Consider the following 15102-nt stretch of genomic DNA (forward strand, 5'->3'; position numbering starts at 1 on the left):
ATTATCTTCCCTCCTTCCATCTCCACCTCAGTATCTAAATTCTCTCTCACCATTAACACGACTATCCGTCCTGCAAACCAGGCCCTTGGGGTCATCCCTGACTCAAACCTCTCCTTCATCCCCTCGCCAGATCCCGACGCTTGCCCCTAAAAACATATCTCGCAATCCACAAAAACTCTGGTTCGTTCACTTATTTCCCATCTTGACTACGGCAACACTCTCCTGGTTGGCATTCCGCTGTCTTGACTCTCTCCTCTGTGGTCTGTCCTAAATGTTGCTGCTAGGCTTATCTTCCTTGCATGCCGCTCATCTTCTGCTTTTCCACGCTGTGAAATATAACACTGCTCAATCTTTACATTCTTCCCATGGGCAAATTCTCTCTTCCTCACTCATCACCTCTTTCTTTTCCCATCTACAAGATTTTACTCGTTCTGCCCCATACGTCTGGAACCTACTCCCACCAAACCTTCAGCTTTCACCCTCCCTCCTAACATTCAAGAAAAATCTCAGAACCCTCTTCTTAGCTGCTAGAACTTCCCTGTGGCTGATACAACCCCGACACTACCTCTCACCTTTCTGTTCCTTATGTTTGTCCTCACCCTATTCCCACATGATTGTAAGCCTCAATCGAATGGATCGGTTTGTCTTAGTCTGTCAATTCTAGTCTTGTCACAGCCCTTGCGTATATGTATCGTAAGAAGCGCTGCGTAAATTGTTGCCATTGTATGAATGAATGGATGATAATAATGACAAGGCCTTAGAGCGAAGTAAGGCAATTTGTTGAGGTAGAAGCAAGCCATATCACCACTCCCTTTTTTTTTTTTTATTTAACTGGTGTATATTTCCATGCAGCTTGTGCGTCAGGAGTGGCAGGTCTTTGTTCATGCACACACACACATGCATTTAAAAGTACACATACGTTCATTCATTCGCAGCGGACTGAATCTAACCATAACTATTCCGATTATCACCAACGTTCTATACATAGGTGAGATGGAGCTCAGACCTTTTTTCTCTTAGAAACTATTTAGGACAAAGGTAAGCTTATGGCACTTACACGTGAAAATGTTGACTTATTACAAACTGGAGTATATCTCCCAAAATGCTTATTAGGTTTCCATAGTGAAAAAAACTATGTACATGATAGTTAGTACTTAAGATACATAACCCCATTACATAGATTCAGTATACAAAATGTGACTTATAATACCGTAAATCAACACATTTTCAACAAAGTTCCACAAAGAATTTATTTTAAAATGACAGAATCAGTCTTTGTTATACTACATTATACATAAATATAATATATTACTATAAATATATTTTATTAGAAGAAACCACCCCTTTCCACCCAACGATATCTAGATCGTTAGCTCTTTAAGCAGGGTCCTCCTCACCTTTTGCTCTATGTCAAATTCTTATGTAATGCTCTACTGGTTTACCTATGTTGTCCTAACCTATCATACAGCACTACAGATTATGATGGCGCTATGTAAATCAATTTATCATTTGTAGTCTGGTGGCTAGAGAATTGTAAACTATCTCTGTTATTATGCCAAACACAAATAGCCCATCACAGATTTGACAGCTGTTTGGCCAGAACACTGTATATACCGTAGTTAGCATATTTAGTCTGACAGAGCACCTATAATGATTTTATCTTTCCTGTTATCAAAATCCCTTTTTTGAAGCATACAAAGATCCCCCAAAGTAATATTTGGAAGGCATTCTCATGCTGATGAGAATAGACTGCATTTTGGCTGCTACACATAGATAGCCATAAACATGTTGGTAAAATTGTAAAGTTCCATGTAACAAAAGTCAAGGTTTGAAAACGTCAATTACTTTTATTTTATTTATTAAGATCTACACTTTACTAAAATTATTTGTTACTGACAAATTTAAACAGAGAAACATTGTTACCAACATATCAATCATTCCCAAAACACACAAATATACTCCCAAAAGCCATACATTTACAATACGTTTTGTGAAAGAAATTACATGTCCCAAAACCAACCAACTTTAAACAAGGATTTTTGTGGTTTCACCTGTAGCAGCTAGACTGATAAATTCATATTTTAATTGTTCTTGGTTGAACATAAAAAGGTTCAATTTTACAGTTAATGGAAAACAATATGGTACAGAAAGTAAATCTACCCAAATGAGGCCCAGTATACCTAACTAAGTAATGTGGTCAGCGACGTACCCTGGCCTAGGACCAGGCTGGGAAGTCCAATGGTTGGTGGCAAAATCTGATGTGAGCGTGCTGCTCAATGGGCTGGCTACACTATGGAGGCTATGTTGCGTTGGCAAAGCCTTCGTAGACTGTATTTAAAAGGCAGTGATGTCTTCTCACGCGCCTGTAGCGAAGAAGGGCAAAGCCCAATGGTAAACTGGGAATAGCACGTTCCATCCTGAACCCAACCACGTAGGGTTGCTATAGCAGCCATTTATCCAAAAACAAACTAATTTTTACACCTCAACACCTATATGGTGGCACACCCAGCAGTATACCCATACCCCATTATAAAGGCAATCACTTTATAAGGTTGTGGTCAGTAACATGTAAAAATTAGACGCTTCTCGGGAAAAAGAAAAGGCAATATGGCAGCCATACAGACACAGGGAGAGTACACTGAAGGAGTGTGTGAGTGTGCAGTAAGGAGTGCAGACACCACAAAATGTCAGAACCAAATAAATACAGAAAGTATGTACCCGCTAGAATCCTTAACACTATAAAATCCATAAAATACATAATTTAAGGCACTTAACAGAACTATTGTGTTTTAACTTTTTAAACTTAACACTTTAAAATTCAAAGAGGAAAAAAAATATTAAAAATCTGTTTACAATATTCAGTAAAAATATTTAAGAGGTCACAATAATATTTAAGCAGATGTTATTGGCTCGGCAGCTGTCTTAATTCCAAATGTAGAAAGCCTCCAAAACGGATGGACATCTTTCTGCGGACGTTCTTGCGTCTCAGTTGTAGGAAAATGTCAATCATTTCAGGAATGAAATGTTCTACAGCAGGTTACCTGTGAGAAAGAGGAACATTTAAGCCAAGTTAGACACAAAGCCAAGCATTTTATTTGACGGACAGAAACGTAAACCGTGGCTATTTTTACAATCTGTCTTCCATCCCCACCACTCCTGATGGCGATTGAGGAAGTTCTCTAGCGTTTGCAACAAAAACCGCCATTAAACAAAATAAATTGGTTCATTCCCCCCTATCCTCTACAAAAACATATTCAGGTTAACTGTAAAGATACATGAATACAAGAATGCCACATGAAATTGGGCAGATGTCAAGTGTACAGAGACATTTTACAAAGTTATAGGCGAGTACTTAGCTAAACATACCCGTTGACCTTTGACTTAGGAATATGTGTTTTGGCCTTCATGGGAGACCTCGAATGACCAGCTTTTGCGCCTTCCTGGCATTCTAAGCGTTGCGTGAGCGCCAACTTCTGCTGAATAGCCATACGGAGCAAGGAATTCAATGTTTTCTTCTCATCTTCCGCTGCAACAAGCTGACGCTGCATGTCCTCCAGTTGCGTTACATACTGATCACATCTACGGAACAAACCCACCCATGCATGCATGTAAATATGTCAAAAGAAGATTAGAAAGAAAAACAAAATATTTCTCAATATTGTACTTGGCTAAAGTTACTAGAAATGACAGAATCAGGAATTTTAAACTGTAGAAGAGTCTCCAAAGCTGACTATCATGGACACAGAATATATTGTGAGCACTGGACCTGGAACACAGATATGAATGGGAAGTCTAATGATTCATTGCCTAAGCCATGTTCTTGGCAAAGATCTGTGAGCGGCAGAAAGTGAAATGCTCTTTTTTGTATGCTGGTTGGCACAGGACACAGTAAACAAATGCTCAGAGATGGCCCGGTATTTTGGTTTGGGTATTCCGGTCATAAAATGATTTCATTTTGTCTCTGGAGTGTTCTTGGGCCACCTCAGCTCTTTGTGGTGCTTCAGTAATCAATAGCTGTATTGCCAATACTACTTTTTTTAAATGCGACTTTAAGAACTTTCCCATTCTTACTCTTACGATCATCTTCACAGACCCCCCCCCCTTTTAATGTTGGTGTCTTGGTAGAGCAAGTAATAACATCTTAAAAGCTAAGTGTGTTCGCTTACCTGTTTGCAAAGACCGAGCGCATTGAAGAAAAAGTGGCTGCATCCTCCTTTAAAGCTTTCAACTCATGCCTTAACTTCTGCATAGTTTCTGAAACTAAAGCCTTCTCATTTTCATATTTGCTCTTCAGGTTTGACATAGCTACTTCGGCTGTCTGAACAGAAGGGCATATTAAAGAAAGGGGCTTAGATATTCAGTTCTTGCACATAAAGGAGAAACAGACTATGTAAGAGACAATTCTGATCACCAAAGTCACCAAGAGGGTGGTAGGTAAGCGGTAGAGGATACAGTGCAGGAAAAGATATCCAAGTGTGGGGGTCTTAGAGTAAGTAGGGGGGAAATCTTTTTAAAAAGAAACCTTGTGAAATACAGCATCTTAATAACCTTATCTACAGTGAATAGGCAAGCAGAGGTTAGTCCTATATCGGCGCTATAAAAACAAGAAATATTCTAACCTCAAAATCCAGAAGAACGAGACCACCGATGTTAATTTTTAATACTTGCGTCAACTGTACCTGTTACCTGCACATTTAGTATTTTATGGGGTGAAAAACAAAACCTACATCTGCTATAGTACGGCACAGATGTATGTATTGCGGGGTTTCACTCAGCTTCTGGATGCCAATGAATGGTTGATCTAAAAATGTTTCCCATCTAATTGCAAAAGGGGTTTTCTAAAGGCCAATTAGCCTTACAAACGTAATCTTGGATTAGGGAACAATGTACTGTTGGAACACAGGAGTGATAAAGGGCCTTTGTACGCCTATGAAGAGATTCCATTAAAATTCTGCTGTTTCCAGCTATAGATCATTTACAGCATTAACCCTGTCTGCGCTGGATTTCTGATCTATTTCATATTTTAATGGACAAAATGTGTTTTCCTTAAAAATTCCTGCAATCAACATGGCAACATATACTTAAGCATATTAGATATATAGTAAGATATACTTTAGCAGGGAAGCAATTTAGCAGGGAAGGGGCCATGTACCTATAAAACCATACTTTTTATATAAAAATATAGCTTTTTTTTTTCCTTCAAGTGCCCACATTACCAAAAGACCTGTTATACTGACAAACCTTCACCTACTTTAGCAATGTCATAATGGAGAAAATCTCTCGAAGGGGATGTCAACCTTGGAGCAGATTGCCTTTAAATAGCATAAGTAGTTCAAAACCCCAGAAGGTGCTTAAAGACAATTCAGGGAAAGTAAATATACATTGAGAATACCATTAAAGGATTTTTGCCTGCCCTAAATAGAGTGTTGCATATAAAAGTGAGCCAATGGAAAAGTCCAATCAGTAGGACCAGTCTAAAGCTTTCCATGGCTTTACAAAATGCAAACTTTGCACTACAATCAAACTTAAGGAGACCTCACACTGAACATCAAAATTATATAGAAGTACATAACAAGTAACTCTCCAGCTACCGCAGAGCTATAACTCCCATGGTGGTACAGCTAGACTTTCTTTCACCAGAGTAACACTGTAGTTACCATCTGCGGCATGCTAGCGCTGTACAGCGTGCGGCATATATGTGCCCTGAATGTGTAATTTTAAAGTTTTTATGGAAAAGCTAGGCCAGTCCTGTCCAAATTCTGCCAGTTTAAGGCTTCTCAGCGCGTAAGAAGCACACAACGAACATAGATACAGATGGACTCAATGTAATAAACTTTGGCGAAACTTCATACTGCTTCCAGAGACAGACAAAACCCTATCATATTTTACTATATTTTGAACTGTCATGTTTGGCTCTAAAAACACAACAAAGACTTAGAGTCATATGTCATACTTTGAGAAATATATAATTTACACCCCTTTAACCTACTCTTTTGAATAAAATAAAGACAAGATTACCACTAATTCAGTGTATAACTTAGAGGATACGGGAGGGAGCATCGGAGTGGGGGAAAAAATAACCAAAACACACACATTTATATTTATATATATATATATATTTATATATATATATATATATATATATATATATATAAATAAATATAAATAATTTTTTCCCCCCTTTTCATTGCTCCTCCCATATCCATCAGCGGAGTCTGAGCGGACACAGGTAGTCGAACCCATAATCACGTGGTCCGCTGCATTAGTAGAACTCGTGTTTGCTTTGTTGCTACAGTTGGGTATCGCGGAACCCCTGGAAGAGATCTTATTAAAAAGGAGCATCATTTCGGTGTAGTTTTTATATCTACTCCTTAGAACAGGCTGCCTTCCACATTAAAATGTTACATGGCCTACTTAGAGGACACCATTCCAAACTGAAGTACTACCATCCATAGAGTTGGGATAACATCTATAGGTCACATAATAGCCTCCCGGGTCATTATTTATGTGTTAGTTTGGCTTTTAGTTTAAAATTTTAAGAAATCCTAGTAAAACTAGCCAACTATGAGTAAAAAAAAAAAAAAAAAAAAAAAAAAAAAAAAAAAAAAAGTCTTCCAATATAAAGTTTAAAAAAAAAAAAGAAACTAAAGCCGCAAACCTCGGGAGTACTAATTTATTAATTTAGAAGACATATAAAAAGGCAAATATTACAATATATACATATAAAAACACTAAAGTTAGTACACAGATTAATGCAAAAGGATTAAAATATAAATAGTATGAAATCACAAGCGTTGATTAGTACAAAATGTACCTGCTTATTAGCCTTCAGAACAATCCTCAGAGTTGCTATTTGTTCCCGCTTAGTGCTCAGCAAGGACTTCAGTTTCAAGATCTCTTCTACCAAAACCCCTTTGTCCTTGTCCATTTCAGAAGCTGTTGTTTCGAATGACGTGTGGTGCCAGGAAACCGCAACGGCCGACTGCAAATGCTTTATCTGGCTTTTGACAACAGCAAGAAGATGAATAATACCAAGTGGCTCTTGGATACAATCAGCAAAGTCTGACCCGACAGAAGAGCCAGGACTGCTAAGTGGGGAACGGTCACCATTCTCTGTCCCTGTGACCTCCAAGTCTGGATTAACCAAAAGTTTGCCAAAAAACTCTGAAGACTTTCTCTTGCGGAAATGCAGTTTGGTCCCTTTCCCATCCTTATAGTAGTCCAGCACTACCCGGTTAGGCGTCTGATTATTTTGCATGCAGACATGATGGTAGAGGTGTGCTAGCTCTTCTGTTAGAGACGCAAGCTCGTCTTGGACGAGAGAAAGTTTGCTCTGAAAATCACAGTACAATCTCTGAGAGGCTCTTAACCCCTCCTGAAGTCCAAACTGTCCTTTGCCCCCCTTTTCACCTTTTGTACACAAGCTGAGTTTTTCAGCAAGCTCCAGCTTGGTGACTTCCCATTGCTCTCTTTCTTGGTGGTATTTTCCTTCAAAGCATTTATACTGCTGCCGGATATCTTCTAGTTCTTTCTGCAGTCTGGTGACTTCGTTGTCTTCACTGCCACAGTTGCATTTTAAGATATCTTCTCTATTTTCTGAAATTCCATTGCTGCCAACGTCTTGATTAGTTTTTAAAACTTGTATTTGTTCAGCCAGATCACAGTTCTGCTCCTGTTCTTTACTCAGAGCTTCCTTAGCAGAATCCAAGTCCCTCTGCATTTCTTGTATGTTTTCTTCCATGGATGTCTTCTCTTGTTCGAGCTGTTCAATGGGAAAACACAAAACACTTAAGTATCACATTTTCAAGCCAGGAAAAAAAGAAACCAAAAGGCTAGAAACATATTGCATATAACTGGAATGAATTCTTATACATTAAAGATATAAAGAGGGTGCCATCCAAGAGGATGCCAAGTAGTAACAAGTTGGTAGAGAAAAATGACTCACTTTGGTCCATGTATGCGATACACAGTGATGTTTATAATTTATAAATCTACCCAAAAACCTTTTCAAACAGGTAAATGTTGTGGTTTGTAACACAAACAATGATATTGCCACTAAGCACATGATTTGCCTTTCAAATAGGATTACAGATTTACAACTTACTCACTGAAAGCAAAGTAAGATAGCGGCCATACCATGGGAAACAACTAGTTTTGCGTCTACACATAGGTATATGGAACGCCTGCACACCCCCCGAGAAGTTTCTACCATGTCATTTGGGTCACACGTTTAATGATAGAAGGGAACAAGTTCAGTAAAGAGTATATTTTGTTATATTGAAGGAATTTCACACTGGGTTGTTAAAGATTATATTCCGGTAAAGTGGGGGATGTTATCCCTATTAATAATAACAGAAGCTGCTGCCGAAATATTAGTGTCAGTGTGACACATTGCGTAATGAACTTTGTTAATTCATTAAGGAAATTGTTGTAAAAAAAAAAAGACAGATCTGCTGTTTTATTAGGCACAATGAGACAGCAGACAGCTCTATTTACTGCCAGATCCAAAACACTGAAGATCAGCCGCATCATTTTCTGGGATTTCCACTACGGAGTGGAATCTTGAACCCAGCCACTAGAAAACGATGGATCAGGAGCACGTGAACACGCGACGTGTATCCTGGCAAGCAGCACATGCAGATGTACCGTGGCGCCACATTACAGCAAGCTGGTGGGAAAAGTAATCCCTAAAAAACTGCTTGTTTGCTGAAACCCACCATAAATAAGAATAATTGTTGGTTGCTGCCCTTGCTTAAACGGTCTCCTACTAAGTGTTTGTTTATTCTATTAGTGGCCGAGTTTTCATATATTACAGAAATCTAAATCACTACTGCCCAGACCTTCTCAGGCGCTAACGCACTTAATATTTTCATTAATATCTGGAGGTAATGTTCTGTTCTTACTCAGGAATTATCAGGTGCTCAGACCAGACACTAAAACACCTCGCAACAAGATAAGATGACAAAGAATTATCCAGACATCAATGGACAAAAGCTGCCTAAAATGTTATGTTAAGATTTGTATAATAATAAATATAGCACCACATGGCAATTTAATGGAGGAAGGAAAGTGGCTGGTAGTGCCACGCTTCCCACACCTAAAATCACCTGGACTGTCTTTAAACAGAAGTGTTTCCGTATAGATACGGAGGGCCAAAAAACGCCTCGTGGAGAGGTTTGAGCTAGACTGCTCTGGATCACATTTCTCTGGTCTTTAATAGCGCAGCCAAGGAAGAGGTTTGTTTCAAAACCCCCACTTGTAGCTGTCTAAGAAATTTGTACTTTAATTACCAATCTCTACTATGACAATTTTCAGAAGATCTGCGATCTTTGGCAACAGAATTGCCTTTAATCGCTTATTGTGACTATATTACAGCTTTTACATGAATAGTTAAAGTCTATTCTGCATGCTACACTAAGTAATGTAATGTAAATGTCTATGGCTAAAGGGGGCCAAATAGTATCCTCCGTTCACAATCCACCTGGCAGCCATATTACGGTGCTCGCCTGTCATTGTGCAATCGGCACTGGCATTTAAGTAAAAGTCAAGTTCAAATTTTACCACTACTATTTAGCTAAATGGCAAGCAAAATGTATAGGTAAAATTTTACCCTTGGTCTACTAACAGCTTGTTCGTCATATGGTAACAGATAGACTTTAAAAACAAAAAAATCCCTATTTCGGACATAAAAAAAAAAAGTATGTGCAGTTGAGAATTGGTAAAGTTTATTAATCAAAATACATAAAATCATCTAATTTCCATTTCAGATCAACTATATTCATCTGGGAGTAACAGGTTCAACTTTTTCCTAAGAAATTTACTATACAGGTTAAAAGCAAAACATCTGCAAATGCAAGACATGGTAAGCAATACCTGCAGTAGCTGCTGCTTCAGTTTCTGAATTTCTGTCAGGCTTAGCTCTGTGAAGAGGTCGGATGCCAGTTTAGGTCCTGGATGGAATATGTCACTATTACGAGGTGTAGACATAAAGATGTCTCCATTGGTCTTGTTTAGGCCACCACTGTTGTATCCACTGTCAAACTCATCTTCATTCGGCTCTTCAAAGTTTACTTTCAAGCTCCCTATGGAATCGTACTGGAGGAAGCCTGACAGTTCACGCCGCAACTCGTTCTTTTGCTCCCTTTCACTTTTCAGTGTCTCCAGAGCTTCTTCAAGGTGATGCTCTGAGATATCCTTTAGCCGTACCAACTCCTCCAACTGTCCATTCAGTATATCGATCTCTTCATCTCTTCTTTTCAGTTCATGCTTCAAGCCTTCAAACTCAACCTAAAAGATTAAAAAAAAAAAAGATGAAACTCAAAACGGCCTGCACCGAATGAGGAATAGTTCTTCACAGAGGCAAAAAAAACTACATTTTTGTTCCAGAATACCGGAAAATTCCAGGCTAATTAAGAAAGAATATCGGCATACACCAGAGATCAAGTTACCTGATTTTCCTTCAATATCGACACTTGTTTCAAGAGAGAAATATTTTCTTCTTCTAAATCGGAGAAGTCTTGTAGATGCCTCATTTCTCTAATCTTACACCGTTTAATTTCATCCCGCAGCTGTGTCTTCTCTGTCTCAATGTCTTGGTATTCCTAAAAGTTAAAAAAGTTACCTTTATGACATACAACTTTATTAGATAAAAACCGTACGCTGTATTTAAATAAACATTTATGCCCATTTTAAGATGTGATAAAAGCTATTTGGGGCTGTTAATTCTAATGCCCGTTAGCGTAATCCTAATCCACCCAAAAAGAAACACACGTTTCTCTATTTGATTACAATCTACAAAAGACTACTGTGTACAGAAAGTAACGTCATTAAGATGCACCCCATACAGAGGCATGTGCACATGGACAATGACAGCCCTGTTCCACTCTGTCAGTCAGAAAAGCATTTTGTTAACCAGCTTCCACAGCTTGGGTTTCTGTTGACAAAGCCTTAAGGGAAAAATAGTCAAGCAACCTCGAGAAGAAAACCAAAGCCCCTTAATGTTTTGGGGGGGGGGCAGGAGGATTCCCAAAATTAAGTTTGATTTTGAACCTGCTTCAGGAACACTAATTAATTCTTAAAACAAAACTTCATTCATGCAGTTTTACATTTTTTAGTTCCATACCTTCTTCAAACTTTGTATGCACTGATTGAGGCGCTCATTTTCTGAGGATGTGTTAGTTAGCGATGTCTTGATCTGTTTGAGTTCGCTCTGCAGTTCATCGATCTTTTCTGTTAATTTGGCTTCCTTGGAAGCAGTTTCCTTAAGTAAGCTTTCTTCACGGCTCTCTCCATCAGCGGCTGTTCGCTTGTGAATGATTTGGGATTCTGCTAATGCCTGTCACAAAAAAGAAAATGTGTGCATCACTTGAAGGGTCAGATCTTCATTGAAAAAACTTCAGGACACTACAGCTATCATATGCATTTTACCGCAAACTGTAGCTGCGTTGCCCCTTTAAATTTTCTTGGTGTTCCATTTGTGTAGGACATTAAGCTTTCCCTTTAAACATAAGCAGCTTCCCACAAATAAACCAAAAAAGTAAATACAGACCGTAAGATACGTTGATCAGACTTATTTTCCCCAAGCTGCAAAAGCCACTAATTGACAAACACAGAGCACAACTTTGTGATTAATCTCATATGTCCAGGGTATACAGATTTTCTCAAATACAGGGAATGCAGCGTAATAAACACGGTGTGTAAATAAGTTGATGGTATAGGATGCTTTGAACCAAGTAGTAAAAACAAAAAAAAAAATTGCAGGCAGCCGTCTAGCATATCTTAACGGGGGAAAAAAAGTAGCAAACGCAGAACACTACAGCCCATATTTGGTACAATCCTGCGCAGGAATAGTGTTTTGGATACGTGCCAAAACTATACACGACACTGAAGTTCTGTCACGCAGCCACAACATCCTGTAGCCAGCCACAAATGGCTGCGTTTGACTTTTTTCACGTTTAACATTTGATGTGACTGCATGACGGGTAAACGCCAACAAGTATTTGGACCTTATTATAGAAGTTACCTCTTTCAAATGCTTGAGTTCGAGCTTCAGCGCATCACATTCAGACTCTAGATCAGCATACTTTTGCTTTAATTCTGAATTCTCCTCCAGCACCGCCAGCCCATACTGAGCTGCTTGGAATTTCTCTTCTGTGGTTTCTTGCAGCTCAGCAGACAAACGTTCCAGCTCTCCCTGTAGATGTGCAATATTTTCATAGTCCATCTTGTATCAAAAGCAAGGAAAGAATCCGTCAGGTAAACCTGTAGGAAGAAGGAGGATCATATGAACAGACTGCTTTTTGTGCCAATACCCCAAGGGTGTTTTTTGGGTAAATTACCATTAGGTCATAATCACATGACCTGTTTATCTCAAAATCCATATAACTAATTCTAACGGATTCTCAAGGTTTTGTTCAGGCTAATAGACTTATTTTTAGTGTCCGCGTTTCCCATAGGTGCTGCAGAACTCAAGAGTGCTCTATTAGTTTTATAGGACAAGACAGCCTTCTCCCCACCGACAGCCTGATCAGCAATTAGACAGCAGGCAAGCAACGACATGGGCTTTCACCAAACCCCAGAAGCAGCTTCAAGCAAATTGGCGGCTTTTCCCAAATTAATGTTTTACTCATCTATATGCCAAATGAGGCTATGTAGTGTTTTTTTCACATAATTTTTTTTAAAGAGTCGTCGGTGTATGCCACGGGGAAGGGTATTATTTTGTTCAGATCAGCTAAGGCATCTTTAGGTCCAACTGTTGCACTACTACCAATAATGATGGGGAGAAATAAACAGGCAGATTAAGTTATCTCTACTCTAGTTTTAAACTGCTGCAAGTAGTCTTTATGAAGGTGGGTTAAGCAGAAGGGAAACTAAAAGGAGACAAAGTCGATTAGAGAAGTATTTTTGCCGCAGCAGTTTTCCTTGAAACAAAACGGCCAAATCAATTACTCTTTTATACCAATCTATAGATTAAATACAATTACTTATAATTACTAATTAAAAGCATCAATTAATATTTCTTAAGGTACACAAAAAAGCTGCAGTGATGGGATCTACTACACTAAACCAGACATCCTGACAACCCCGGAAATGGCATTATTTGGTTACGTGTAACGATTAATTTAATAGTTCAGTGTGGTCAGAAAGAGAAAATCAAATGCCTTGTTAAAAGTACATACAGCAACATCACCATCTGTGACTAAAGGAGGCTGCCCGCCATCACTGATACATGTGACATCACCCATATGATATCACGGGCTCCATCAAATCAGAAAAACAATCCCATCTATATAGTATTGGCCAAGTTCTAGATTCCCGGGACATCTTGCCACCTAGCAGTCACATCTGATCACTAGACCCACATTAATACCAATTTAACCCCTTTCACACCAGACCCTGCCTGAAAAAAAATATGTATCTAAGAGATACAGATGGCTTGAACAGGATACACAGCACCTTGGGAAGACCAGGGCAAGGAACAACCCTTTGGTGCGCCCCTGTAAATCTGAGACAGCTGGTAGCTATAGAACACATCAGGACGATTTAAGCACACAGAGTTCAAGAAGTAATTAAGACAAATTATTCAAAAGCAAGTAAAAAAAACCTGCTTATTAAAAGTGGAGATACAAAACAAAAAAAACCCTTAAGGCTTGGGCTAGCCGTCTGGAGCTTTAAGGGTTAATACAGTTCAGACTTTAGTAAAACATACGCTTGGTGAGTTTTGCACGGCCACAAACAATATATAAGAAGTTATACTTACTTGTTAACGGCCCGTGTGAAGCCCTCAGTATACTCCCATGACATACACGGTGCAAGGAACGGGAAAACGGGCAGATATTTACTTTTCAAACCTTTGCATAAAACAACGGAGCGAACGCTACTTGGAGCCCACAGCCAGCTTCCGGCCTGGGACTGGGATGTGAGAGGCGGGGAAATCCGTTACGTTTGAAAAATCACTCCCGCCCAGCTGCTTAATCTCCACTACAGAGGTGCTGCACGGAACGTACTCACTGGTTGGTTAGGAGTGCAATCCATCTAGCGGGAACACCCGCCTCTCAAAGCAACAGGACGTCATTGGTCTGCGTGTTCGAAAAGGGTTTTAGGGTAAAGTGTTTAGCGCGCGGGGGAAAGGTTTTCGCCCATTGGAGGGCGAAGCATCCCGTCCTGGACTAGTCTCCGCCTTCATTGAATAGGCGCTTGTTTATTGGTGGTGCTGAACCTGAGGTAAAAGTGAAGACGTAGTTATGGTAGAGGCGACGGTGTTGAATGTCTGGTGAAATTTAGTGTCAGGAGAAGAGTCCTGAGGGAGATAAAATAATGGTACTGAGAACCTGCTTTGTCTTCCAGCAAATAAAACAGGCCAATGTGAGTGCTGCAAAGCTCCAGGGTTAGCACACCAATTTTAGAGCAGGTACATACCTCCCAAGTGTCTCACCTTTCCTTTGTTTGTATGTGCATCTACAGCCCTAAAACTCACACGAATGTGTATGGTAACAGCAGAAAATGTTCAACCCCATAACGACCAGTGACGTGCCAGGCACGTCGTGGCATTTACCATCGCTTTCTTTGCATAAATGGTGTTGCTGTAATGTGTAGATGTCAAGATCGTCATCATGGGCCCCGTGTCCCCTCCCCAGGGTGTCAACGTCCCCCACTCTATGGTGGCAGATACCGTTTTAAAAGAGCTGAAGATGGTGACACCGAACACTCACCTCCGGAGAGTGGCAGCTGCTCTTCATTGGTTGATGCCTTTATCGAATCTTTATCTCCTGGTGCGACCCTCGGATTCCCGTTAACCCCTTCTATGCTACGAAGACTCAAGGTAGGCAAGAGGCAGTGACTTGTACGGGGGTACCAGGGAGACTAGCTAGGAGATATTAACAGACAGATTCTTTGTGTCGTGCTTCTTTGTGAACATTTATCCGCCGCCATATTAGTTTATTCGGCATTTGGTTTGCACAACGACAACGCAAAATTCGTGTTCGTTTTCATGTTCTACCCAATACAAATGCACAAGTGTAGTGATAACGCAAGGGATATAAATGTCAATACACTGGGGACAGTACAGAAATATGTTGTTGTTATTAAAAATGACTTGTTTTT

General features: G+C 39.6%; 1 protein-coding gene across 1 annotated transcript; it reads right to left on the reverse strand.

The window, feature by feature from the left end:
• Positions 1-1863: 1863 nt before the first annotated feature.
• Positions 1864-13907, reverse strand: LOC128503735 (protein bicaudal D homolog 2-like). Its single transcript, XM_053473915.1, has 9 exons — positions 13760-13907; positions 12023-12261; positions 11123-11335; positions 10449-10601; positions 9874-10287; positions 6815-7762; positions 4167-4318; positions 3367-3579; positions 1864-3041 (listed from the first exon to the last, which is right to left on the reverse strand). The coding sequence occupies exons 2-9, from the start codon at positions 12221-12223 to the stop codon at positions 3038-3040; spliced, it is 2298 nt and encodes a 765-aa protein (XP_053329890.1). The 5' UTR covers positions 12224-12261; positions 13760-13907; the 3' UTR covers positions 1864-3037.
• Between the last annotated feature and the right edge of the window lie 1195 nt (positions 13908-15102).

This window comes from Spea bombifrons, chromosome 8, assembly GCF_027358695.1.
Source record: "Spea bombifrons isolate aSpeBom1 chromosome 8, aSpeBom1.2.pri, whole genome shotgun sequence".
In the NCBI taxonomy this organism is placed as follows: domain Eukaryota; kingdom Metazoa; phylum Chordata; class Amphibia; order Anura; family Pelobatidae; genus Spea; species Spea bombifrons.

Bases quoted from the DNA above. Each gene is read 5' to 3' on its own strand.
- LOC128503735 (XM_053473915.1), bottom strand. From the start codon at position 12,223: ATGGACTATGAAAATATTGCACATCTACAGGGAGAGCTGGAACGTTTG. The intron at 10,602-11,122 runs GTATGGAACTAA...TTTAACTTTTAG, and splicing joins GCATACAAAGTTTGAAGAAG to GAATACCAAGACATTGAGAC. The intron at 3,580-4,166 runs GTAAGCGAACAC...TTTGTTCCGTAG, and splicing joins CGCTCGGTCTTTGCAAACAG to ATGTGATCAGTATGTAACGC.